The sequence below is a fragment of the Podarcis cretensis genome (genome assembly GCF_951804945.1).
Source record: "Podarcis cretensis genome assembly, chromosome: 6".
NCBI lineage: Eukaryota > Metazoa > Chordata > Lepidosauria > Squamata > Lacertidae > Podarcis > Podarcis cretensis.
The window spans coordinates 413,409-440,406 of NC_137175.1; the positions used below are offsets into that span (position 1 = coordinate 413,409).

Genomic DNA, 26,998 nt, shown 5'->3' on the forward strand with positions numbered 1-26,998 from the left:
CTCCTCTTTCCTGGTTGGCAGGATCCTGGCCACTGCCCAGGGCCTCCCAGCAGAATCCGATCCTGGTCCCCAGAGCCGCCTCCCCAGGCCCTGCTCCAAGTTGCCCAAGGTGGCATACATGACTCCCGGCCCTTTGGCCGCACAACAACCCTGTGAGGTGGGAGGGGCCAAGAGGCTGTGTGAACTTGATGGCTGAGCGGGGATTCGAACTCAGGCCTCACACCCTGAAGCTCTGTGCCATGATGGCTCTCAGTCAAAAGAAGAGAGGCAGAGCCACTCCAGCGATTTCTCACTTGGTGAAGGTGGCGATGGGGTCAACAGGGTCACGTTCAGCTGCTGCCCCACATATGTCGGAGCCAAGGGCCTGGCCATTGGGAGCTGCTGCCGCTGGGAAATTGCCATATGCCAAGACAGGCCGCTGAGTCCATCTATCTCAGTATTGGCTGCACTGACTGGCAGCAATGGCACCTCAGAGGCAGGTCTCTCCCAGCGCTCCTTGGAGATGCTGGCGGAGGGATACTATTTGCCCTAAAAATAAAGGAAGCCGCTAGTCCTCATGGTTCTAAGTAAGGGGCTGGTTTGAATGGGAACATGAAAGGTTGCCCGACACCGGCTGGCAGCAGTAACTCTCCAGGGTTTCCGGCAGGCAGGGGGCTCCTTCCAGCCCTGCCTGGAGATGCTGGCGGTGGGGGCTGACCTGTGGGCGCCTGCTCTCCTCCCTGCTTCTCTCTCCCACACCAACCTCCCCGTCTGGGTTCCCCGCAGATCCACTCGGACTCGGACGAGGGCGACGGCTCCATCAAGTACACCATCTCGGGGGAGGGGGCCGGCACCATCTTCCTGATTGACGAGCTGACGGGCGACATTCACGCCACCGAGCGCCTGGACCGTGAGCAGAAGACCTTCTACACGCTGCGCGCCCAGGCCAGGGACCGCCAGACGGACCGGCTGCTGGAGCCCGAGTCGGAGTTCGTCATCAAGGTACAGGACATCAACGACAGCGAGCCCCGCTTCCTGGGGGGGCCCTACATCGGGAGTGTGGCCGAGCTCTCCCCCATCGGTGAGTCCCTCTGCACGCCACCCCCAACCCCCCACCCACTGCCCCCATCCCAGGGTCCCTGCGGAGCAGGCCGGGGGCTCAGGGCTTTCCAAACGCCTGCCCTCCGGTCCTATGCCCCCCTCCTCCGAGGGTCCGGCCTCTGCTTGTGAAAGGCCCTTGGGGGGTTTCTTTGCCTCCTCCATGCTGCCCCCTCTGGGGCCTTTTTGCCCTGCTTCCTTCACCCCCCAGGCTCCCCCCTTACCCCCCTGCTCCATCTGTAGCTCCTGGCTCCAGGCCATGCAGGAAACGTCCTTTCCGCTGCCTGGAAAATACACCTTTCTCTTGGGGTGGGGGCTGAGGATTTGTCAGAACCGTAGAACTCTTGAGTCAGATGGGACCTCCTGGGTCATCTAGTCCCACCCCCTGCAGTGCAGGAACCTGCAACTGAAAAGCATTCCTGAAGTCCAGCAGTTTCTCCAAACATTTAGTGGGAAGTTCCTCTCTTGCCATGTGAACTTGCCGCACCAGCCTTTGCCATCTGGCGCCCTGCTGAGTGGTGCTGGGCTGCAACTCACAAGGTTGGGCCATTTGAGCAAAACTGTTTGGGGCCGATGAGACGTGAGATTTTGTTGCATGGGCATCTCTTGCGTTGCAAGGCGGTTTAGAGGTCACATAGCTGTGGGGTGAGGGGGTGAGACCTACTCTGGATTGGGGCACTGTCTTGGGGTGGCTGGGGGCTCTTTAACCCTTTCAGCCACCCAGGGTCCCAACTGGAAGCAACCTTACGCATGGCTCCCTTGGGCTCTTTGCTACCTGGTCAGGTTTAAGCCCCTCAGGAACTGGGGCGCAAGACCCCTCGTCGACCCTCCAGCCCCTTTCAGCCCAAAGAGAGGAGTCGCTCTTCGTGGCTCAGAGGCACAGGTCGTGTTCGCCATGATGCAGGCCGTACTATGTGCCCAATTCTGTGCACTCCCTTCCTTTTTAAATAATTTTTAAAAATTAATATTTCAACAAAGTTAACGAAAATAAAAAACAAGCAACAACACAAATTTATACACAAAAGCAATATCAAATACATAAAATAGAATTCTCCAATCCTGTGACTCCCCCCCCCCTCCCCAGGTTCCTTAATTTTCTTTTTCAACTGCATATCATTTCAGCTCCAAATTATTTTTCTACCTCAAATTTCTTATGCTTAAAATCCTATCCAATTTATTAACCTGTTTACAATACTTTTGTAAATACATAATCAACATTACCCCTTCCAATGGGGGTCAGACGGGCCTCTCTCTCCCGGCTGAAATTCCAGCACTTCCAGAATCTGTTTTCCTTTTACTCCAATGGGCTTTTATACAGAATCCAGATTTTATTGTTTTAACTCTTCTTCGGTACCATTGTATCAAGTCTTCCGCCCACCACTTAGAGGCCAAAGGGATTAAGTGGTACCTGAATGGTTGAAGTGAATAACTAAATAAATTTGTAATGGGGGGGGGTGAGGGTAAAGTGGTCGAACCTCTGCTGTGGCGGGGCGTTTTGCAGGATCCCTTGGGCTTTGGCGGTGAAGTGGTTTTGGGGCTCAGCTGAGATCAGCCCCAGAATCTGTCTCCTGAAATGGAAGATGGAATCTGTAAATGGTCCTTGAGCATGTGCAGACTGCCTGCCTTGCCCCTCTGAGCCCCCGCAGCCTGCCTTCCCCACCCTCCTTGCTTAAGGAGCTGAGCTGCAGGGAGAAGCTGGGGGGGGTGGGCAGGGTTGAGCCCCGGCACTTATTTCTGGAGAGGGGGCTGTGAGCCCCCTGGGTTGGGTGAGAGAGAAAAGGCAGGCTGTGTGTTTGGGGAGGGAAAGAGCTGCTTGGTCCTTGGGGGGGGGAGATATTAGCGGAGGCTCTGATTATTTGAAAATCGCTCACAATTATGGGGTGCCTGATCAGGAGCTGATGGAAACAAGGCATATCAAAGGCGGCGGCGCCTGTGCCAAATTGCAGATCACAGGCAAGAAGAGACGCTCTTTCCCTACATGAAAGGAGGCGATTCCTGCAAATTAAAAGGCTCAGAAGTTAAAAGCAGAGCGAAGGGTTTGGAGCAGCAGCTACGTGCCTTGGCGGTGCAATGGGCGTCCTGGGAGGCTTGCGTGCGGACGCCAGGCACGCTCCGCGGCGGAGGAGCCCCAGGCCCTTGTCAGAAGCGCTCAGACCTTCCTCCTCCTCCTCCTCCTCCTCCTCTGCTGCGGAGGCAGAAACCAGAGGCTCCTTCTGGCATCTCTGAGCAGGAAACGGGCATGGGGGGGAGCAGGGTGACTGGCACCCATCTCCAGGGCGCCTCCTTCACACCCGGTCGCGTGTCTTGTTCTTTCCCCTCCTCCCCCCCCCACAACATTTTGGGCAGCAGCAAGCTTCCTCCACCAGCTTAGAGAGGCGATTTGGCGGCTGGGGGTCAAGACCTGTCCTGATTATCATTGCAGAGGGAATTGGTTAATCTCCTGCGGGGGGGGGGGGGCTGCCCAACTCCCTCCCTCCTTTCCTAGAGCTGATTTGCTTGCTTGGCCAAGGCGGGGGGGGGAGTGGGGGGAAGGTGCTGTCATGAGTTCTGCTGTGGATCCAGCAAGCCCAGCCAAGAGAGACAGATGGGTTTCTTGGGAGTGCCAAGCTCTGCCAGCATGACCCCCCCTTTCCTGGGGAGAGCGTTGGCATTCCAGGCTCCTTCTGGTCACAGGTGTTCCCTGGGACTCTGGCTCTAATAATAATAATAATAATAATAATAATAATAATAATAATAATAAATTTATTATTTATACCCCACCCATCTGGTTTCCCCAGCCACTCTGGGCGACTCCCAACAGAATATTAAAAACACAATCAAACATCAAACATTAAAAACTTCCCTAAACAGGGCTGCTTTCAGATGTCTTCTAAAAGTCAGATAGTTGTTTATTTCCTTGACATCTGGTGGGAGGGTGTTCCACAGGGTGGGTGCCACTACTGAGAAGGCCCTCTGCCTCATTCCCTGTAACCTCACTTCTTGCTGGGAGGGAACCGCCAGAAGGCCATTGGAAGTGGACCCCGGTGTCCGGGGTGGAGATGCTCCCAGGTATACTGGGCACCAACACTTTGAATTGTGCTCAGAAATGTACTGGGAGCCAATGCAGGTCTTTCAGGACTGGTGTTATGTGGTCTCAGTGGCCGCCCCCAGCCACCAGTCCAGCTGCCGCATTCTGGATTAGTTGTAGTTCCGGGTCACCTTCAAAAGTAGCCCCACATAGAGCGCATTGCAATAGTCCAAGCGGGAGATAATCAGAGCATGGTATCTAGCTGGGCATGTGTGTTCCTACTTGGCGCTCTCTCTCTCTCTTTTTCTTGGAGGTTTTGTGCCCCTTTCCCCCCCCCCCCCAGCTCTCTGGTCCTGCCATCTCCTGCCGTTGAAGTGGCAGAACATCTGCTCTGCATCCAGAAGGTCCTTGTCCTAAGAGGAGCCTTCTGGATCAGGCCCTGCAGTGCCCAGCTGGACGGCCCCAAGGGAAACCCACAAGCAGGATTCGAACACAGAGCAGCCCTTGGCCTTGCCCCTCCTGTGAAAGGTCCTGCTGGAGGAGCGTGGGGAGGGGGAGAATGGGGAGAATTATTTGCCTCTGATGCTCCTCACTGTAGGAAGCATTGGATACAGGCGCCGGCCTTGTTTGTGGAAGGACAAAGGCGAAATTCTCATCTGGACTGCTGTAATATGTTGAGCCTGGGGCTGCCCCTGGAGACAGCTTGGAAACTTCCAACGGGATTGCTTGTTTGCTCGGTGGAGATGGTAGCTGGGTCCACAGAACCCCAGTTCTCAGCAGCATCCATTGGTTTTGAACGCCACACGCTGGACTTTGTGACGCCTCAAGCTCTCCAGGGCTACCTGTGATGAGGTCTCCTGGGAGACACGGAGCCTTTTCAGTAGAGGCTCCTGGACTTTGCTGCACCTTCCCTAACGAGGAGCATCAGAAACCTCCCTTCTGCCTGGCCAGGTTGTTGTTCCCGACAGAGTCTTCTCTGTGTCCTTCCACCTGCTTCTGCCTCTCACTAGAGATGCTTCCAAGGACGGAGTCTGGGTCCTCCTGGGCCAATTTTGCCACAGCCAGAGTGTCTTGTAAGCCTCTGCTGGGAGCTTTCCTTTCCCAAGAAGCCCTGCATGGGGACGGAGTCGGCTGGTCTCCGTTAACCTGCGGCTGCCTCAATCTTGTGCGCTTCCAAGCTGTGCTATTTGATGAAAGTCTGTGTGTGTGTGTCTTGTTGCCTTGTTTGCATTCTGCCTTTTCATCCTGCTATAAGCTGCTTTCAGGGGCCTTTGGGCCAAAAAGAAGAATAAAATCTGAATAGACATGCAAACAAACCGGAGGCAAATGAATAAGCGACTTGCAGGGTCCAGATGGCACCCACCCGAGGGCTCTTGCCACCAAAAGTGGCTTCCCACCAAAAGTGGCAGGAAGAGAGCCCCCACCACGCTGTTTCTCCTAAAGGACTCCTGGGGTCCCTGCAAGCAAGCCAGGAGGGGGGGGGGAGCCAAAGTCTGCTGCAGGCCTTTCCCCAGCACCTAAAGGAGCAAAACTCGCTGGCCGGTGCAGAGCAAGTCCTGCCTCACTGACCATTCTCTGAGCAGCAAGCAGATGAATTGGAAAGATCTGGCGGACGTCGTCTGCTTGCCAGGCCTGTCAGAAGCGTCTGAAGGACTTTCGCAGGACAGGCCATTGCATGGAGCAGGAGGTGGAGAGAGAGTCTGAGCTCCCAGGCCATTGTGGGAGGGGGCATTCTTAGGTGTCAGGGGAGGGAGGCAGGGGGGCCGTTGGGATACAGAGAGCCTCCGAAACTCCTGAGGAGCAGTTCCTCTTCCAGCGGTGGGAAAAGCCAGACCTCCAGAGGGGAAGAGAGGGAAGGGGCCAGCCAAGCGAGGAAAGGGCTCAAGGATGATGCTGAGAGCCCCAGCGCCTCACCTGGCCAGGCTGGCCAGGAGGGACGCCCACCTTGCCCAGAGGGGTGAAACGCAAGGAGGGGAGGAGGAGGCTTGGGGTGCCAAAGTTCTTGTGTTGGGGGAGAAGGCGGAAGGGGCCACTCCTGGATTCTGCAAGTGACTGAGACGGACATGAACTTGGTAGATCTGCACTGTAAATAGTTTGCACAATAAAACCTGTAACAGACAGGTCCTGCCTGGTTAGTCACGAGCAACCACCCCCAGCACCTGACATTAGGGGACGGGACTCAAAACAGAAAGGGGGGCACCACACCTGTGCCGTACTCTCTGGATTCTTCTACGTGGTTAAACAGTGGAACTCCCTCCCACAGGAAGCAGGGACAGCATCCAACCTGGACGGATTTAAAAGAGGATTTGACAAGTGGATGGAGGAGGAGAGGGCTGTTGTGGGCTCCAGCCAGGATAGCTCTGCTTCTGTCTCCACAGCCAGAGGCAGCCCTGCTTCTGAATCCCAGTTGCTGGAAACTGCAGGAGGGGAGAATTGCCCTTGTGCACGGATTTTGCTGGCGGGTTTCTCACAGGAGGCTGGACTAGGTGGGACCTTGGGCCCGAACCAGCAGAGTTCCTCTTCTATTCTTGCAGGGTTCTGTCTCCTGCATCTCAAGAAGGGTGTTGTTTTATCTGATGATATATTTAAATGTTCATTGGCTGCTCTTCTGTCATGCCTCGCAGAGCGGCATGCAAAATGCCATAAAAATGCCAGATCTACAGCAGAACATTTCAGCAGCACATTCGGAAAAGCTGAGCAGAAAAGCCTTTCCCTCTCTGATGGGTTTCCCCTGATGCTGGAAAGGGAGTCTGAATGACGCAGTCCTTGCATGCTCTTCTTCAAAGCATTTTTACCCCACTCTTCAGCTGCAAAGGCCCCCCGGTGAATTGAAGGAGTGCAACAGGGGCCACCACAAGAAAGTCCCTGCTCCTGAGATCCTGCCTTGCCTGACTTCAGAGGGGAAAGAGGGATGGGGAGACACTGAGCCCCACTGTCTTCCTGGCCAGGCAGGTTCTCATGGGCACCCTGCTGTCTCCTCAGCCCAGATCAACGTGCAACTCCTACTCATGGCTTCATCTCGATTTTTAATGGCAGAGGGGACAGGATGGAGCTTTGCAGCAGCCTGCCAGGGTGCCAGGAGAGAGCTGCCCAGTGCTGCCCTCTGACATTGGCCCCAGAGTTCATAGTGGAGCAACTGTGACTCCTCCAAGTCTCTCAAGAGCCAGTGTGGTGTAGTGGTTCAGAGCGGTGGACTCGTAAGCTGGGGAACCGGGTTCGCGTCTCCGCTCCTCCACCTGCAGCTGCTGGGTGACCTTGGGCCAGTCACACTTCTCTGAAGTCTCTCAGCCCCACACACCTCACAGAGTGTTTGTTGTGGGGGAGGAAGGGAAAGGAGAATGTTAGCCGCTTTGAGACTTCCTAGGGTAGTGATAAAGCGGGATATCAAATCCAAACTCTTCTTCACAGGCCCTTCTGGAGGATCCCGTGATCCTCTGCATTGAGCTGCCGAGAGATCGAGTGGAAGCAAGAGGGTCACCTCCTGTCTGGGGAAGACCATCGGTCAGGGCAACCCAGGCTGCTGCCATCCCAGTTGCACCTTGGTGGAAAGGGGTGCCTGGAGGGAGGTGGGGCCCCAGAGTAGTGGGGTGGGGGTATTTTGTCTCCAAGCCCTGTTGCTGTCCCCCCCCCCCATAGCATGAGATGCTGGCTGGGCTTTGTTTTTTGGGGGGTGGGGTGCCTGCCTTGGGCCTTGTCTTGTTCCTGCAAATCCCCCTGATTGATTTAGATAAAAGCAGGAGAAAAACTCTCTATTAGTGAACAGCAAACAGAGGAGAGAAAGCTTCGAGTCAACCAAATCCTTCGCAAGCACCAGCTAAACCGTCTCTGGGGGATGTGAGTCAGACCACAGGCAGCACAGAGCCAGGCAAAGCCGGGGATAAAAAAACCGCTGTTGGGGGAAGCAGCAACAGTTGCCCCCCCACGGCATTGCTGTGTGTTGCAGGAGGGAGGGGCTCAGGCTGGTCTGAGTGTGCAGCAAGGGCAGCCGCAGAGGGGGATCTGGTCCCGGTCCACGAATTCGGAGGTTGGGCTTCAAGCAAGAACAGCCCTGGCCCCACTGGGACATCTCCTGCCTTCCCTTTGCACTTGGGGGGAGAGGACACATCCTGCCCGGTGAATAGCCATGGCATTTTGGTCCTCCGGCTCAGAAAGTCCTCAGAGAATCACAGAATAGTAGAGGGACCCTCAAGGGCCATCTAGTCCAGCCCCCTGCCATGCCGGAATCTCACTGAGCATCCCTGGCAGATGAGGACCCAACCTCCCAGGGAGGAGAGCCCACTGGACCTGCTCCAGCCATGATTTTGCCATCCGGCTTCTGAAGGTGTCCGAGTGACACTCTCCTGGTCCGATGACCAATGGCCATTCTTCACCACTTGGAAGAGCTGCGCCAGACAGCGGCTTGCAGACGCAGCGGGGCCAGAGAAGTTCAAAGACTCTCTCAAGGCAAATCTGAAAAAAATGCAGTATAAACACCAACAACTGGGAGACACTGGCCTGCGAGCGCTCCAACTGGAGAACAGCCTTGACCAAAGGTTTCCTGGGCTTTGAAGACACTTGAACTCAGGACGCAAAGGAGAAACGTGCTAAGAGGAAGGCACGCTTGGCAAATCCACACCATGATCAGCTCCCGCCCGGAATCCAATGTCCCCACTGTGGAAGGATGTGTGGGTCCAGAATTGGCCTCCACAGTCACTTACAGACTCTCTGTTAAGACCGTGTTCATGGAAGACAATCTTACTCGGCTACGAGGGATCGGCGAAGAAGAAGAAGACAAAGAGAAGAAGGAGAAGAAGAAGGAGAAGAAGAAGATGAAGAGAAGATGAAGACAAAGAAGTAGGAGACGAGGAGAAGCCAGAGAGGTGAGCTCCATTTACCACATGGCACATGGTAGGCGCGGTGGTGCTGTCAGGTTCAAGCCGAGGATGGCACCGCAGCCAGGGGTTCCTCCCCAGAGCCAATCACATCTGGCTCAGCCTCCAGGGGACTCTGGGCATGCGGGGGGGGGGGGTTCCCTGTTCTGGCCTCTTCTGCACATCTATGGACATGCATTTCATTTATGAAACTTCTGATTGTTATAACCATTGGAAGGGGGTAGAGTCTCCCACCTCAGAGGTTTCCAAGCAGAGGTCCAAGAGCCATCTGTCAGGGATGCTACAGCTGTCATTCCTACCCTGCAGGGGGTTGGACTAGATGACCCCCTGGTTCCCTTCCAACTCTGCAATTCTAGGATTCTTGCTCACTTTTCTGCATGGGGGGTTGGGGGGAGCCTTGCCTGGGCGTGGGGGTGCCCTGTTGGGTTCAGCCCAGTCAGACCCTTCTGTGCTTCTTCCCGCCCAACTGATGCCACCTTTTAGCAAAGAGAGAGAGAGGGAGACCAATTTGCTCTGACTTGTTAAGTTTTATTGCTTTGGGGGCCCTCCTGGTGTGCGCTGGAGAGAAGGTTGGGGGGGGAGAACCTCTCTTTATCCACTTTACGTGCCTAATTATCTCTCTCGCTTGGGGGGGGGCTTCTGCAGCTCATTGCCAATGCTGAGGGTTTGTTTGCTTGCGAGTCTTGCGAGATTTCCGCCCACCCCCCCCCCCGAAAAGGCAGAGGCTGGGATTTGGGGGAGGAAGGCGAGAGCAGCTGCCTCCTGCTTCGTGCTGCGAGATCTGGAGGTGCAACGCAGACGGAAAGTCAAGCAGCCAAGTCTCCCTTCCAAGCAGAAGGAGGGGAACCATCAACAGAGCACAACCCCCCCCCCCTCAGATTAAAGCCTGTCTGTCAAAAACCAAGGACAGGTGGGGCAGGTGCCCCCTGTGACCGGGAGGGAGGGAGGGAGGGAGACCACAGAAGCTGGAGGCAAAGATGGGCACAGCCTCCCCCCCCCCCCCGCGGACTGTTTGCAAGCAGGAAGGTGGGTTGGGGGGCTGGCTGAGAGAGCCCCCCCCTTTCATCACCCAGGAACCAGCCTGCAATGCCCAGGCCTAGGTGAACGGGAAAGTCTTCTTTCCCTGGCACCAAAAGGACCAGCAAACTCTTTCCAACTCCTCTATCAATGGTATTTAGCGCCTTCCAAATTGAATTTAATATATAAATTAGGACTGGATAAATGTTGGCGACGTGGATTAAATAAAGCAGATTACAGCCATCTCTTCTGGAATGCTTCTCAGACAGAAATATTCTGAAAATCTGTTCAGGCTAATAATCTCTGATATGATATGATAGGATATCATATATAGCCTTGGAACCTCAAGGATTTCTGCTTGGTTATCTAAAAGATGTCGTACTGGAAAATGATCAAGAAATAGCGTTCAACCTTAAAACTGCTTCTAAGATTATAATAGCTAAAAATGGGAGGGAAACATATCTCTTTCGATATCGGAATGGAGTGAGAAAATGTGGTCGAGAGTCACTACGATCAAGCTAACCTGTTATAAACAAGCCTAACAGGTTAATGGAAAAAATGTGTTTCTTGTAATGTTTTGGAACAACAAGTTAAATACTATAGCAAGATTTCTTTATGCTTTATATTTCATTTATTTCTTTTTGTTAATAAAATAATAATAATAATAATAATAATAATAATAATAATAATAATATTACAGTGGTGCCCTGCAAGACGAATGCCTCGCAAGACGGAAAACTCGCTAGACGAAAGAGTTTTCCGTTTTGGAGGTGCTTCGCAAAACGAATTTCCTATGGGCTTGCTTCGCAAGACGAAAATGTCTTGCGAGTTCCTGCGGGTTTTTTCCCCTCCCCCTCCCCTTTTTCTAAGCCGCTTATCCGCTAAGCCGCTAAGCCGCTAAAAGCCGCTAAACCGCTAATAGCGCTAATCCGCTAAGCCGTCAATGGGCTTGCTTCGCAAGACGAAGAAACCGCTAGACGAAGAGACTCGCGGAACGGATTAATTTCGTCTTGCGAGGCACCACTGTATTTAAAAAAGAGCACCAAGGTGACCTCAGGTCAGGTACACCAACTCATGGGGACCGAGCTCCCTAGCCCCACAATATTTTTGGGAGGGACCCTGGGCCCCCCAATGTCCAAAAAAATCAGGTGGTGGAGGAGGTCAAGTGCAGAGGTGCCGTTCTGCCCTTTGATTGGGGGGGGCAGTATTCCCGCACAATTTTGGGTCCCTGTCTCTTTGCGGCCATTCTGTATTAAGCCCCGCCCCCACGGCAGCCATTTTGCGACTGGCACCCACAGCCCTTTCTCCTCCTCTGCAAAGGGGTCCACTGGGGGAGCAGGGGGGGGGCCTCTATGCAAGGCTGCCCCATGTGGTGAAGGGCGGAACTGCGCGTGGCCAAAGGACACCTCCTCCTCGCTCCCCTGCCCTAGATTGAGATGCCCCTCGGAGGCCGTGGGGCGTCTCCCGCTGACCAGAGGGGCTTCTTGGGTCGGAAGGGGAGGCGGCCCCTTTTCTGTGCACCCGGTTGTGGAATTGCCCCCCCCCAAGAGGTGAGAGCGGCCCCTCCCCGGTGCCTTTGGGGCGGCAGTTGAGATGTTCTGTGTTTCCCCAAATCTTTTGCCCCTTGCTCTCTGCCTCCTTGACCCGCTTTGCAAGTGGGGTCCATTGTGGTGATTTCTGAGTGGTGTGACAGGCAGCCTAGAGGAGGCGCTGGGGGCGGGGATCTGGCATGGGGGTCGGGTTCAACACGGTAGAAGGAAGAGACCTCTGTGACTTCCAGCCCCCACCCTCAAGGACTGGTCTCCCAAGTCACTGTGCTGCTGTTACCCTACAAAGGAGCAACGCAGCGCTCCGACCATTATGCCGCACTACCTTCCAAAGCAGGCTTGGCGCTCGCACAGTATTGTTGGGCTTTCTGGAGCTCCCTCCAGCTTGCCAGCCTCAAATCCCCCCCCCCCCCAGCAGTGCATTTAGGCAACAGTTGGCAGGGGCCCTTTGGCATTTAATGGCGCCTGGTTTTACGGCTGGTGCCATCTGTGTCTGTTTTCCTGCGTGGCGTTTTTTATTCCGTTTTAAACGGTTATGATCTTGCCGTTTTAAAACTCTTCTGGCCACCTCAAGAGGCTTTCTGACTGACAGGTGAGATGGGGGGGGCAGATCCTTCCCTGAAGGGCTGGGCCCACCTGAGCGATCCCTACCTGGCGGGGGTCCTGCCTACCTGCCCGCCCAGCTTACCTGGATGGGCACTGCCAGCTGGGGAGGCCTCTGCCCCTTCTCCCTCTCCCCCCCCCCCAACTTGCCTTGTCGGTCTCTGGGCCATCAGCAGCCTTCCAGCCCCCTCCCCAACACCCCCTCCTGCTCCTCACGTCCAGGGGTCCCACTTTGGTCAAATTGAACATGATGTCAAATTAGACCCATTGCAGGGGACACTCAGAGTGAAGCCCCCGGTTTAATGAGGCAGCGTTGAAAATCAATAACTTAATTGCAGCCGTTTGATGGACTTTTATCCAATTTGCACTCTCTCTGCCCCCCCCCCTTCTACGTGTTGTGCATGAGGACCCTGGGCTCTGTCTGGGGATGGAGGAGAGCAGGCTGGGTGGGGAGAGAACCCCCACCCTATGGGTCCTGCCCGCTCCCAGGTGGCCTTGCACGGATCTGAGCCTGCAGGAAATTATCCCACCCAGGACAGGGGGAGGCTGTGCGCCCGCCTTGGTGGGGCTGGGGCTGTGGAAGTGGGGGGTCAGGGCTGCTGCTCACATGGGGCTCTTTCTGTCCCCCCCCAAGGGACATCGGTGATGCAGGTGATGGCGTCCGATGCCGACGACCCCACCTACGGAAGCAGCGCCCGGGTGGTCTACAGCGTCCTGGAGGGCGAGCAACACTTCACGGTCGACAGCAGGACGGGTGAGTGCCAGGCAGAGGTGCTGGGGGCACTGGGGTGGGGTGGGAGGGGGAGCTGGCTGGGCACAGGCTTTGACCCCCAACTACCACCCCCTGGTTCTCCTGGAGCAGAAGCTATCCCTTTGAGAATCAGGGGGGCAGCCAGGTAGCCTAGGAAATTGGGTGCTGGGCTTGTGGAAGGGGCAGTTTAACCTGGGGGGGGGTGTAACCTCGGGTCTGTCCTGCTTCATTGGGGGGGGGGGGCTGCAAGGAAGATCACCCAAGAATGCCAGCCTGGCAGAGGCATCTTTGGGGTTCTGCTGCAGCAGCTCTCCCTCGCATAGTTAAACGGTGGAACTGCCCGCCACTGGAGGCAATGATGCCCCCCCCCCCCAATTTAGGACCAATTCATGGCCAAGAGGACTGTCCATGGCCCCCCTTATGCTTCTGAATCCCAGCTCCTGGAAAGCACAGATGGAGAGAGTTGCTGCATGAGGGTTTTCCACCCCCTCCTCCTCTGTGCCCACCTGCCTGGTTGCCAGGTGATCTCCCTGGGAGAGAGGGAGGAGCTGGCATTAGGAGACCGTCCGTGGGCATCTGACCCAGCGGGGAGTCTGGAAATGTCAGGCTGGGCCCACCTTGGAGGAGAGGGGCGCTGACCCTTCCTGGGTGCGGGGGGGGGGGGCCTGGCACTCTGAAGGGGCACAAAGGCTCCCCCCTGCCAGGCTCTCCAGCAGCGGCTTTGTTAGTGCCGGGCCTTTGATTAAAGGCAACACTTTAAATTAAGGATTGCTTTATAAATGCTCTATTAATATTTGATGGGTGAGCGGTGGAATCCGCTCCATCCTTTAATAACTTCTAATAAAGGCCTGCTGTAAAAGGACCCGCGATAAATCCCCAGCAGATGATTCCGTGACGGCCTGTTAGGACGGGGGGGGGGCTCACTCGCTCGCTTCCCTGGGCCTGGGGGGAGGGGGAGGCTCAGAAAAGGGGCCGCTGGACCCCACAGCAGTCGCTGTGAGGGCAGGGACCCCTCTGGGTGACACCCCCCCCCCCCGCAGTGAGGAGCAGCCAAGAGGGCCTGGGCTGGCAGTCCCGGAACCCAGCTCAGGATCCCCGCAGGGGCTGGCAAGGGACCAGCATCCTTGAAACCCCGAAACGGCCAGCCAGGCTTCCGTGGGGCTCGAATGTCTCTCCATCCATCCCGCTTTGCTTCTTTCCGTCCCCAAGTTGAGTGGGGAGTTTCAATGCGCGGCGATGCGTCAGATTCACAGGCCTGCCCACTCCTGCTATTCCTGGGCAAGCAGCTGCCACTGCCCACACCCCGCAAGGCCCCCTCTTGCCAAAGCAGCTACGGTGCCCCCAAAGGTCCCCGGGGATCCTCGGAGGAGACTGGTTCTCTGCTTGGAAACGGGAGCCACGCTTTTTCTCCAGCCTCAGAAGTCTTCTTTCCAACGTGGCAAGCTTGGTCTGTTTCTGGGCAGGGGATGTCTCCCTCTCTGCCTGCCTGCAGGTGGCGCTGTGGAGGGCGGGGGCAGGGGCTGCAGGAATTACCTGCGTGAGATGGAGACCTGCTCCTTCCTCCCCTCCCTCACCTGGGGGGTCTCTGCCTCTCCTAACTTGGGCTGGCCCAGAGGAGGGTTCTTCTCCCTTGGCTTTCTGGGCCTGCTGGCATCCTGGCATCCCCCGAAAGCCCTTCGGAAGTCAGGCAGCTTCTGTACCCGCTCCCCCCTCCATTGAGCGTGGCATCAAGAGCACTCCTCCAAGCCAGGGTGGCAGCAGTTCTCGGTGGTCCAGGAGCAGGCTGCCAACATGTGCTGGCTTGGGTGGCATGGGAGCTGACAGAGCCGTTGGGGAGACGTTTGTCCTGCTGAGGGCAGAGGCCATGGAAGGCCCCCCCCCCAACTCTGGCCGGGTCCCGTCATGCACCTGGCCAGCTGCTCCGCCTGGCAATTCCTTCCTGTGCTCGGAGCATCAGGTTTAATTGCCCAGATCAGCAGCTTAACTTGCAGAGCCATCGTGATCATTAATGCTGTAAAAGGAGCCATAAAATCTGGCACCTTCATTTTTCGTAATATACGATAATGGAGAGCCGTTTGCTTTTCCTTTTTGACTTTGACCTGCTTTCCCCCTCGCCTTGATCACACGAGGAGACCCAGGCGGGGAGCAGCCTTCTGGCTGGGCTGTCGCACGCGGGTGCGAATCTTCTGCACAAGGCTTGGCGGGGCCGTGCGTGTCTTTGCACGAGCGGAAAGGGAAAGGAGGAGCTCTGACCTTCTCTGAGGGCCTCCTGCTCAACCTTCTCCAAAAGGAAAGCCGGCAGGATCAGGCCAATGGGCCGCCTAGCCCAGCATCCTGTTCTCACTGTGACCCAATTCTCGTAGAAATCCAGATAGACTTCATCGGGACCTGGAGGTTCCATAAGAGAATATGAGGAGCCTGGCTGCTGGATCAGACCAAAGGGGGGCCGTCTCATCCAGCCTTCTGTTCTCACAGCGGCCAACCAGATGCCCCACCGGGAAACCTGCAAGCAGGATTTGACCCCAGAGCCCTCTCCCTTCCTGGCATTCACAAGCATTTTGGCCTCCAACCATGGGGGGCAGAGCAGAACCACCTTTGATAGTTTCTTTCACCTTCATGAATGTACCATATGTTTCGCTCTATAAGACGCACCAGACCATAAGACGCACCTAGTCTTTGGAGGAGGAGGAAAACAAGGGGGAAAAAATTCTGAATCCCAGAAGCCAGAACAGCAAGAGGGAGCGCTGCGCAGTGATCCCTCTTGCTGCTCTGGCTTCTGGGATAGCTGCACAGCCTGCATTCGCTCCATAAGACGCACACACATTTCCCATTTCTTTTTAGGAGGGAAAAGGTGCGTCTTATAGAGTGAAAAATACGGTATCTCCTCCTCTTTCAAAACCATCATTGCTGGTGTCCCTCACGGCCTCCTGTGGCAGGGAGTTCCATAGGTTAACTCCGCTCCATCCTTCCTTTGGTCTACCCTGAATCTCCCAGCATTCAGCTTTGTTGGCTCTGCCCAGCAAGCCCTGCCTTGCCAAGTCTTGGCACTGGGCCTCCCCCCTCCCAGTGCTGCTGTCAGGGCAAGGCTGAAGTGGCTGGGCTTCTCCGCTTCTGTAGGAGGAGGCGTCCCGAGTCTCGCCAAGGGCACTGCCAGCGCCTTCCGCCCCAGGGGCTCTTGCCCAGAAGAGCTCCCAGGTGGGCAGAGCCTTTGAACCTGGGGCGAGTCGCCCGCCTGCCTGCCGCCTCCTTGGGAAATTAGGATGCATTTACGGATATAAAGTGGAAATTAATCTTTAACGACCAGAGGGGTTTGGGATTTGGCTTCGTTTTGTGGCCTCTTAGGCGGAGTCCCCAGGCCCCATCTGTTAGGGGGCGGAGGGGGGAGAGGGGACCCCTGGGCCAAGAATCTGGCTCTGGAGAGGCCGACACAGGGCAATCGGGTTCCCCTGCCAGGGGCCACTGGGTGAGGCTTTGAGGAGCACAGAACCCTAGAACATAGAGCTGGACGGCCCCCGAAGAGTCATCTAGTCCAGCCCCCTGCAGTGCAGGAATGAGCTGAGCCAGGATGGGGCCGCTTGGACTCAGTGCTGGCTGCCTTGACTGGCCACGGGTGGCATTCAGGCCACGGGGATTCAGAAGCGTTGCCGCGTCTGACTGTGGGAGCTGGGAGCCACTGAATTTGCCTGATCCTCTTTCATAGGTTTCACCCAGGTTGGTGGCCATCTCTGCTTCCTGTGGCAGGGAGTTCCACAGGTTAACAATGCACTGCATGAAGCAGGACTTTCTGTTTTCTGTCCCAGGTTTGGGGGCAAATTCCGTCCCTGTGAGGCTCCTGGCAAGGCAGGTTGAAAGAAGAAGCAGCCCAGCAGTTTGCAGTTGTTCCTCCCTCCCTCCCTCCCTCCCTCCCTCCCTCCCTCCCTCCCTCCCTCCCCCCCAATTTCCACAACCCTTGTGTGAGAGAGATGGGCACGGAGCCAAAGGCGGGGAGGTGGAATCACTCGTGCGAGGGGAGAAGTTATTTAAAAGAGAGGCGATCGGGTGTGGAGGGGGGGGGCTGTGGAGATAATGAAAGCCAGCAGACGCAGCTGCGCCCCCCCCAACTCCCTGGGTTTCCTCTGAGTCTTCTTGGCCCAGAAGTGTGCCCAGAGTGTACCATAGAATTGTAGAGGGCACCCCCAGGGTCATCTAGTCCAACCCCTGCAATGCGGGCAGAGATGCCCAATGAGGGGAGAAGCTGGCGTTTGTTTGAGTTCTCCCTTAGACGGCACCAACAGAGAGGCAGAAGGCTGGCATATTCTGGCATGGATCCGGCCCCTGGCCTGCTTCTCCTTCCATGGGGATGTCATGGGAGGCGGGTCCAGCTCTTCCTTGAATTGCATGCATAATTATGGGATGGAGTCATTCTGCCCGGTACTGAGGCCTCGCTGAAGGGCCCTGGGCTCCCTTCCTGCTGGGAGGATGATGAGCTTCTGTCTCCGCTGAGCCCCCCACCCCCACGACATCCCTCTCATCACAGCGATGCTGACAAGAATCATTTTCATTATAAAACGCTTCAGACCCTTTAATTAACGGAGCCGTTTCCATTCCAATGAGACGCCGCCTGGCTCTGGAGCTGCAGCAACTTGCAGGAGCCAGACGCCACCCCCTTCTGAAGAGGAGAGGACCAGGAGAGGTGCAGGATCAGGCCAGCGACCCATCGAGTCCACAGGATCCAAGGGCAAGACGCCCTTCCCTCCGGTGGTTTCTGGCAACTGGTATTTCTGCCTCCACCAGTGGAGGAAAAGCAAAGCCATTCCATTTATTATCTTCATCATTAGAATTAGAATTTTAATTTCTATTGCGCCCATCATTCAAAGATCACAGGGAGGTTTACAATACAAAAACACAAAAATACACACCATAGTAACAAACAGAAGGCAATGCCCCCCCACCCCCCTGGTTGTAAAGGCCATAGATGGTTGAATAAGCCAAAGGCCTGGGAGGTGAGGAATGTTTCTGCTTGGTGCCTAAAGCGATGGAGAGAAAGCATCAGGCCAGCCTCCTCCTCCTCCTCCTCCTCCTCCTCCTCCTCCTCCTCCTCCTCCTCCTCCCCCTTCTTCTTCTTCTTCTTCTTCTTCTTCTTATTATTATTATTAAATTTTATTTATACCCCGTCCTCCCCAGCCAAGAGCAGGCTCAGGGCGGCTAACACCGGTATAAAAACAATTGATTAAAATACAACTTAAAAACAAGATTAAAATACAACATTAAGATGCAGCCTCATTTCAGTAGGAACTCAAATCAAAAACTTTTTGGGGGGATAAAAATGTCAAATCTTCCCATAAGGTCAAATCTTCACCAGACTGGTCCTCCATGGGCCAGAAAAAAGCCAGGGAAGTCCCCAAAGAGGAGTTCCATCACAGAAGGAGAAAAGAAAGAGAGAGGGGAAGGGGGTCAAGTTGATTCCAAGCCAAAGGCCAGGCAGAACAACTCTGTCTTACAGGCCCTGCGGAAAGAAATCAGATCCTGCAGGGCCCTGGTCTCATGAGACAGAGCGTTTCACCAGGCGGAGCCAGTGTTGAAAAGGCCCTGGCTCTGGTTGAAGCCAATCTAACTTCCTTAGGGCCCAGGACCACTAGGGTGTTGCTATTTATGGACCTTGAGGCTCTCCGTGGGGCAGACCGGGAGAGGTGGACCCGCAGGTATGAGAGGCCGTGGGAGACACCACAAAAGTTCTTATGTTGCGACTTTCCAGAGCTTTCATGGAGGAGACACGCGAAGAAGGGCCTCAGGTGATGATCTCAGGGTCCATGTTTGCACATATCCTGAGCCCTTTAAGGCTTTATAGGTCAAGAGCAGCACTCTGATGAATTGGGCCCAGAAACTGATGGGTGGCCAGTGCAGTAAGACCAGGACTGGGGTCCCCTCCCGGCTGGTTCTTATCAGGGTCTACAGCACAAGGGGTCTCCCTGGGCAGACCAAGCTCCTTCTCCACATCCTTGAGCCTTACCATAGACTCTACTCTGCACCTTCCTTGAGATGCATCTGCTGTAACAGCGGAGCCAGGATCCTGGCGGGTGCAAGTGGCTTTCTCCTCTAGATGCTTTGCAAACAGGTCACTTAGAACTGCCTCCTTTGGCCAGACTGTCAAGCGCCCTGCATGCGCGATCCAGGAAAGCTCTGCTGGACGGCACAGTCAGGATGCAGTAGAGGTAGCAAAGTACACCATCCCGGTTGGCAGCCATCCCTGCCTCCTGAGGCAGGGAGTTCCATCGTTTAACTCTGCCTTGCGTGAAGAAGGACTTGCTTGAAGATGTCCAGAATCTTCCAACTTTCCGCTTCTTTGGATATCCTGCCTCCCAAGGGCTCTGCCACCCCAGATGCCAGCTCTGACCAGGAGGATCCTGCTCCCTCGGCCGTGGGCTGGCCCTTTTCTCAGCTCTTTCTCGCTCCCCCCGTCCCAGGATGGCAGTGTCCCCCTCCCCCCCCCCAGATCTCCAGGGAGGCAGGCAAGTGCAGGAGGCCCTGCCTGCTGGTTTGGGAGGTGCCATCTGGCAGCCCTTTGCTGCAGGAGCGCTCTTCCCATGCTCAGAGGCACACAGCTGCTGTGCCTTCACCTGGGCCAGGGATGAAGAAGGAGGCCTGGGACGCCCTGCATGTGGGAAGGCTTAGAGAGGAATGCAAGGAGCTGCTTCACACGGAGCCAAAGCCTTGGTCTGTCTAGCGCAGTGTTGTCTGCACTGGCTGGCAGCAGCGGCTGCCGGAGATTGAACCTGAGCCCTTCTGCGTGCAAGGCAGCTGCTCTGGCCATCCCCTCTCTCTGAGCCCCCTCTGCTTCTCTTTGCAAGCTCAGCCCCAGCAGGATGGGCAGCAAGGGGGAGAGAGAGCGTTTTGCTGGACTTTGCAACGTTTTGCATTGAGCAAGCAGCGTGCCCCCCCCTTCTCTCCCTCTTTCTGGTGGCAGGGAGGGCAGCCAGAGCTTTTGGGGTGAGGCGGAGGTAATTGCAGGGCACGGCGGCTGACAGCTGTCAGCCAGGGAGAGAGGCCAGGAGCGGCTTTGGGTCCAGCCAGCAGTGATGCCTCCTGACAATCAGCCCATCAGCGGCGGGATAATGAGCAGAGCCTTCGGGGCTGCCAAGCGTCTCCTGGGAAGAGCTGAGAGGCGGCAGCGGGGCGGGGGGGGGGGGCTGCACAGGCCTGGCCTCTCCAGCACTCCGGCCCCCACTTGGCTGCACCCCCAAACCAGCCCCGGGGAAGCACTGAGCAACCAGCAGGCTCCCTGCCCCAAATGCAAGGGCTCTGGAGAGACGCTGCCAGGAAGGACGTTTCCCTGACAGCAGAGTGACCTCGTGGGACCCACCGCCTTGGTCGGGGGGCTGGATCTGCCCCATGCTAGAATCATGGGAGGGTAAGGCCCATGGGAGGGTCAGGAGGCTCATCGAGTCCACCCCCCTGCTACGCTGGCAAAATCACATCTCCCCACTCTGAGACCGTCTACCTCCAATCCCACCCCCAGGACCCACAGCCTGGCTCCCCCAGTGGCAGTCGGGAAACTGGTGGCTCTTGAAACTGGGGGAGGCTGCTGGGGGCCAGCGGAGTCCTCTTTGGCGCCATGTTACGAGGAGGCCATTTTTCTTCCTGCCCTTTGTCTCCCTGCATTGCACAGAATCACAGAATTGTAGATTTGGAAGGCACCCCAGAGTCATCTAGTCCACCCCCCGCAAGTGTAGGAGGTGCGGGCAATTGCACGAAGAGAAGTAAAAGGGCTGGGCGGGCGCAGTAGTCGGGACCCGGGCTGCCAAATGGTTGGTGGAGGAGCCTGGTGCCTGGTGGGCGATGGGGATGCCATCCTGGTCTGGCTGCCTTTGAGCAGCTGAGCTAAAACTGGCCCCCGCTGCCCCCTCCCCAACAGCTGCCTTTCCTGCAGCTGGCCGGTTGCCAGCCTGGCTCCCCTGGGTGCTCAGCCAGCTCCTTGCCATGGGTGGTGGTGGTGGAGAAGGTGGCATCTCTGCCCCTCCCTGCCCGTTCCCTGCTTTCCCCCAAAGTCTCCCGGCTCCTGCAGGGCAGCGGGCAGCTATTTATAGCGGCTTCAGCAGAGTTCATCAGAAAGATCTTTATTTTGATCTGACGAGTTAACAAGCAGCTGGTGCTTCTCTGAGCTGGTGAGACAAACAGGCAGCAAAGATCCTTGGATCTCGCCCAGCGCCAGGCACAGCCCCATCCTGCCCCCCCCCCGCAGCAGCAGCAGCTGCAGCCAAGAGATGCTGGGGGGGGGGAGGGATTCCCCCTGCAGCTGTGCCCCCCCTCGCCCGCACTGCTGCTTCCCAATTAAGGGGACTTCCAGACGGGAGCCAGTCTTTGAGATCCCGCAAATGCTTCACTGGCAACATGTGACACGTGTGTTTTCCAACTTGTTGGATTTCCCCATGAAAAGGGAAAATTGGCACCAAAAGATGGCAAAATACAGGCTGTCATTTTGATGCTAGTGATGCTGTCGTGGGGCGTGTGTGAAAAAGGCCTGAGGGGGCCAGGATTAGGGCCTGCCTGGGGGCACCCTGGGGGCCCGCCTAGGGGGGCCCTCCAAGGTGGCAACTGCCCCACAGGGGACATTCCCTGCCCCCAAAGATCTCCCGGGTGCATATCCTGCCCCCTTATGCCCCACGATCCTTGGGCGCCACCTCTTCCTTGCTGTGGGGCAGCCAGCTGGTTGGGGGCTCTTTCTTTAGCCAAGGGTCCAGGCCTCCTCCATTTCCCAATATGCTTCCAAATACCAGTTGTTGGAGACTGGGGGGGGGGGCGGAGCGCTGGGCTTGTGCTCACATCCACCTTGGGATTCGCCCCCTGCCAATGGAGTGGTTTGCGGGTCTCTTCCTTGGCACAGTTTGCGGGGGGGGGGGCTGAGGGAAGGCAGGGGTGTTGGGGCTGGGCGTGGCCTCTTGAGGCTCCTGGGTGCCCACCTGGCCCCCCACTGATGTGTGGGCCTTCCTGCAGGTGTCATCCGGACGGCGGTGGCCAACCTGGACCGGGAGACGCAAGACCGCTATGAGGTGGTGGTCCGGGCGACGGACATGGCTGGGCAGCTGGGAGGCCTCTCGGGGTCCACCACCGTCACCATCGTCATCACGGATGTCAACGACAACCCCCCACGCTTCCCCCAGAGTGAGCTTGGGCTGCGGGGTGGACGGGGGGGGGGAGGGTGGCAGCAGCTGGCAGCTCCTTTGCGGGGGGCAGCTGTCCAGGAAGAGCTGCTTGCCCCACTTGGGCTGCCTTGGCAGTGGGTTGCTGGACCAGGCAGCGGGATGGGCCCTGCCAGCTGGGAGCTGGGGCCACGTTGCCTGTGCCATGCACACTCTCCCGGTGCCAGGCTGGGGTGCCCCTGCTTTTAGGGTGCAGGCTCCGTGCAAGCGGTGAAGGGTGTGTGTGCCCCCGAAAACTCTGGTGTGGGATAGGCAGATTTACACAGGACTCTCCGCCCCCCCCCCATGAGATTCCCTTTCCCGAAATCTCAGAACCAATGACTTGATGCCAAATGCAAATCCAGGATTAGGCGAGCTGGGCAGTTTGGCAGTTTTTAGCGTTATAAATTATGAATAAAATGCAATGGGATCTCTCTGCAGGGCATTAGAACATTATCCCTCCCCAACTTTTTTTTTTTTACAGAAAACTTCCAAGTTCTTTTTTTTCTAGAAAATCCACATCACTGCTCTTTATTATTGTTTTTTTTCCTAAAATGGAAGTTTATTAAGGTAAAGAAAAAAAACAAAGAGAGAATATACGGGGTGGTGGAATGAAACACCATGCTATCAACTCTGAGCACATTGGAAATGCAAGAAGCATCAATGCATCCACCCAAGATGGACATACAATATCCAAATGTCCGAAATGATGTCCAGGTGAAAGTGGAGTTTACAAAAAAGAAAAAGTGGGTGCAGATGTAGTCGGGACATTCAGGTCCCCAGACCGTTGCCTGGCAGACGGCGAGTATTAATCCTTCCAGTCGCTTTGTGACCCAAAGGGCTCCTAAAGTCCACTTTTCTCACCCTGCTGTTAATCCCCAGGTCATGGGGATAGGATTTGGAAATTCACAAATATCTGCAAATATCCAGGATTGCTCCAATACAAAAATGATGCAGACCCAAAGGGAATCCCACTGGACCTGCCAGCATCGTGACAGGGCCAGAGTCCATCCGAATTAGACCGTCTGTAGAGAGACGTTGTGCAATAGACCTGGAAGATCAATTTTTGCAGAATCCGTCCCAGTTTTAAAGCTATGGAAATGTTCCATGTTGATTGGAGGTGTTGTCCCATCCAGTGATCTGTGGTTGAGGTTGTGCCACCCACTCAAACTCCTTGTTCCATCCGTGCTTTGAAGATGGGTTCCTTTTTTGGGGGGGGATGTGAGTGTGCCAGGGCTTGGAGGCAGCAATGGGGTGGCTCTTAAGCAGGAACCTTCCTCACCCGGCCTCTTCCTCCCCCCCCCCCAGAGATGTACCAGTTCAGTGTGGTGGAGACGGCCCCCGTGGGGACTCTGATTGGGAGGGTGAAGGCCGAGGACTCCGACGTGGGCGAGAACACCGACATGACCTACCAGGTCAAGGACGAGGAGGGGCTGGGGGCTTTCCGGGTGACCACCGACAGCAACACACAGGAAGCTCTCATCTCCGTGCAGAAGGTGAGCTGGGGGGGGGCTCCCCTTCTCCCCTTTGTGGGTGTTGGCGGAAGCTGGGGGGGGGGGTCTCTGGCTACAGCAGGGTCTCAGGGGAGCTGCCCCAGTATTTACAATTCTATACAATTCTATGGATCCCCCCCGTCTTCTGCTGCCCCCATCAGCAAAGCCCTGCCCAGCCTTTGGGGGCTCTTTCCCCCTGCCCCTTCCTTCTCCCCCCTTTCTCCCCCTCCAGCTGCCTCTAGTTTCTCCAGTTGATTCCTGCTGAGTTCTGGAGGCCTCCCAGTTCTGCTTGGCTGGCAGGCCTCCCTCCGCCTTGGAAATGGGGATCTCAGGACTCTTCAGCTTTTCCAGAATTCGTAGCATGCCAGCCCGTCTTCGGGATTCTGCCTGCCTCCGTCCTCTGAGCGTCTCGCATTGCGTCAGACTGGGCCCCCTCCTCCCCCATGGAGGAAGGCAGGAGACTGAGAGCTGCCTGCTGCAGAGCCAGCCCATGGGCCCTGCTCTGGCTTGTCTGCCCTGACTGGCAGCCGCTCTCTGGGGTTGCCCCTCCCAGCCTTGCCAGGCGATGCTGCCAGGCGGGTGCACCTGGGTCCCTCTGCATGCAATGCAGCTGCTCCCCATAGAGCTCTGCCCCCTAAAATGTAGAGCTGCTTATCGGTGCCTCTTTGCAGAACTGGCCCCAGAGGACCCGGCTGGGTGCTGCCACCCTTAAAGGGGTCAGTTCCTTCCTGCAGCCTTATGCAAGAGGGAGGTGCCCCTGGCTCTCAACCTGGGGTGGCCAAGGTGTTGGACAGGGCTTGGGGGGAGCCTGGATGGTGTCAACCCACTGCTCACCCCACAAAAAAACCTCTTTTCTCTGCAGCCTCTGGACTTTGAGGCCCAGAGTGTGCAGACAGTGGTGGTCGAGGCCCTGAACAAGTTTGCGGACCCCCGCTTTGTGGACCTGGGCACCTTCCGGGACCAGACCATTGTGCGCGTCTCCGTGCTGGATGTGGACGAGCCCCCCGAGTTCCAGCCCCCCGACGGCCTGATGGAGGTGCAGGAGGATGCGGTGGTGGGCTCCTTGGTGGGCATGGTCACCGCCCTGGACCCCGACGTGGCAAACAGACCCGTCCGGTAAGGAGGACTTCCTCTCCTCCGTCTGGGAAATGGGCGCATGGTGCTGGGAGAGGGAGGAAGTGGGGCAGGAAAGGGGGTGGTTGCAAAGGCAAGTGGGGTGCACGGGAGACCCCAAGGGGACAAGAAGGGGGAAAAGGCAAGAAGATTCTGGCCACCTAAACTGGGAGGAGGCAGAGAAGGAGGAATCCGGAATCTGCAAGGCTGCCATGGGCTTCATGTCGCACAAAACTCGGCTTTTGAGGAGAGGTTTCTGCAAAGTCCTTTGGCAAGAAATAAGTTTCGAGGTTTGTGAGATGAACTGAAAGGCGAGGTCTTTGCCCAACTTAGGGGGTGGGAGTGGAAGGGCTTCTGTGTAGTTTGTGGATCTTTTCCCTTTTGCACATATCACATACATGCGCATCTTGAACCACTTCCTTGCCTTTTCATGCACATTCCTGAAAATCTCCTGGTTGTGCAATTGGTGCTAGATTATATATCGCAGTTGTTGAGTTTCTGCTTTGAGTGGCACCTCTGTCTGTGTCTCAGGAGAGGCAAAGGGGTCTGGGAATGGGGCAGAGGGGTCCAGCAGAAGTGGGCCATGCAAAGTCAGCTGGCTGTCACTCAGAATGGGTGGGCTCTGGGTGCCAGTGGAACGCCAGAGGCATGAAGGGAGACGAGGTGCAGGGGTTCTGGGGGGCGGGCAGGCCCAGCTGCTCTGCTCTGGTTCTGGGGCTCAACCAGGATTGGCTCAATGGAGCCCAGGGGGCCTCTGATGCGCCACAGGTAAGCAAAGAGGGCAGATCAGCAGGGCTTGTGCCAGGTGGACCCCCCCATCACCTCTGTGCAACGTTGGCGCTGCCCTTCCCCAGCTGGCCTGACAGACGGGGGCCACTGGAGAGAAGCCTTTCTTCTCTTCTCTGGGAAGATGGTGGACTCCCCTTCCTCCACCTGCCAGGAATGCTTCAGCTGTGATTCGCTGGGAGGAGAGACAGGCCTCTGCTCTTTCTCTGCCCAGGGCAGGGCCCTCCTCCCGATGCAGAGCTGCAGGCTGGCACTCTGTAGAGACGCTGTTGCTCCTTGGCACTCGCTGGCGCCGCAGACATGTGTTGGGCACAGGCGGTTTGCAGACTCCCGCGACGCCCGAGAGCGTCAACCTGCTCCGGCACAAAGGCGGCAGGCAGGGAAAACAAACACCACAAAGAGCTTTTCACACCGCGCTTGAAAAGCTTCCCAGAGCCCAGCAGCAGCCGCAGCAGCAGCAATGCACATGCCAGGATGAGCCCCTCGCTCGGCTGCCGCCGCTGCCTTTGGGGGTGGCAAGGAAGGGCTGAGGCAGGCGAGTGCCAAGGAAACTGCCAAAGCACAGGAGAGGCAGGAGGAGAAACTGCTCTCTGCTCTGCCCAGCCAAACATCAGGCGATGCCGTTGGGGGGAGGAGGAGGAGGAGGAGGAGGAGGAGGAGAGGGAAGCTGGCGACACCAGCAGCATCCCAAGCAGGGGCTTCTTGCTGCAGCTGCTTCAAAGCGCCCCCCCCCGCAAGAACCAGCTAGGCATGGGGTGGGGGGCAGATCTGCCTTTGGTGATGGGGGCGCAGATTTGTTTAGCTGGTGCAGGGCAGGGCAGGCCTTGTTGGAGGGCACTGCTGGGGGGGGGGCAACTGGGACGTGAGGGCTGAGAGAGCTGGGCTCGGGGGGGGGCAGAGAGGGGCATCATTTTCTTTTTGTGTATCACTGACACCGCTTTCATACAGCATGCAAAACGTAATAAGGCCATCGGGAAAGCTTCTGTCAAAACACCCCTGGAGCACCTGTAGGTATTTTGGACCCGCAGGTGACATGTCTGCAGTTCTGTGAGACTGTGAATCCTCAGTTTGGAAGGGTTGGCAAGACTGAGAAAGAAGTGAGGGGGCTTCTTTCTACGTGGTTTGGCGGCAGTGAGGGAAATGCACTCTGCACATGCTCAGCCCCGGCATGAAGTGGGAACTGGGGGAGGCCTTCGACCTGGAAGCAGCTCCTGGGGCCGACCCCTGGGGGCCTTGGCTTGGGCCAGGGTCTGCTCCTGTGCCCTCTTCCCTCCAAGGCAGGATCAAGCCCTGCGCTGGGTGCAGAGCGGCTGAGGCCAAGGTTCCCTCTGGACAGGCCCACCCTTTCCTCCCCACCTTCGGCCGGCAGCAGCGTCTGAGACCCCCCGGGCAGCAGCCCCCACGCAAGCAAACCATTGCAGGCAGCAGCAAAGCAATTTGGCTTGTTTCATAGCCGGATAAAAGACGGTAAATCCCCCAGAGACAAACCAGACCTGATTGAAAATAATCTTGCCAGCCAGGCAATTAGGAGGGCGAGCGGAGAGGCGAGGGGGCCGTGACCTGCCGCCTCTGGCCTGG

The 26,998-nt window shown here is 56.7% G+C and overlaps 1 protein-coding gene across 6 annotated transcripts in view; it reads left to right on the forward strand.

The window, feature by feature from the left end:
• Nucleotides 1-26,998, forward strand: part of CDH22 (cadherin 22) — a 92,177-nt gene that overhangs the window by 37,840 nt on the left and 27,339 nt on the right. For 5 of the 6 annotated variants that reach the window (XM_079979136.1, XM_079979133.1, XM_079979135.1 and 2 more), the window contains 5 exons: nt 766-1,060; nt 12,757-12,876; nt 21,844-22,011; nt 23,337-23,524; nt 24,384-24,637. In XM_079979136.1, coding sequence (XP_079835262.1) covers nt 766-1,060; nt 12,757-12,876; nt 21,844-22,011; nt 23,337-23,524; nt 24,384-24,637 — 1,025 coding nt within the window. Of the gene's footprint in view, nt 1-765; nt 1,061-12,756; nt 12,877-21,843; nt 22,012-23,336; nt 23,525-24,383; nt 24,638-26,998 lie in introns of those variants that run through there. The other variant, XM_079979137.1, reaches the window with a different exon arrangement.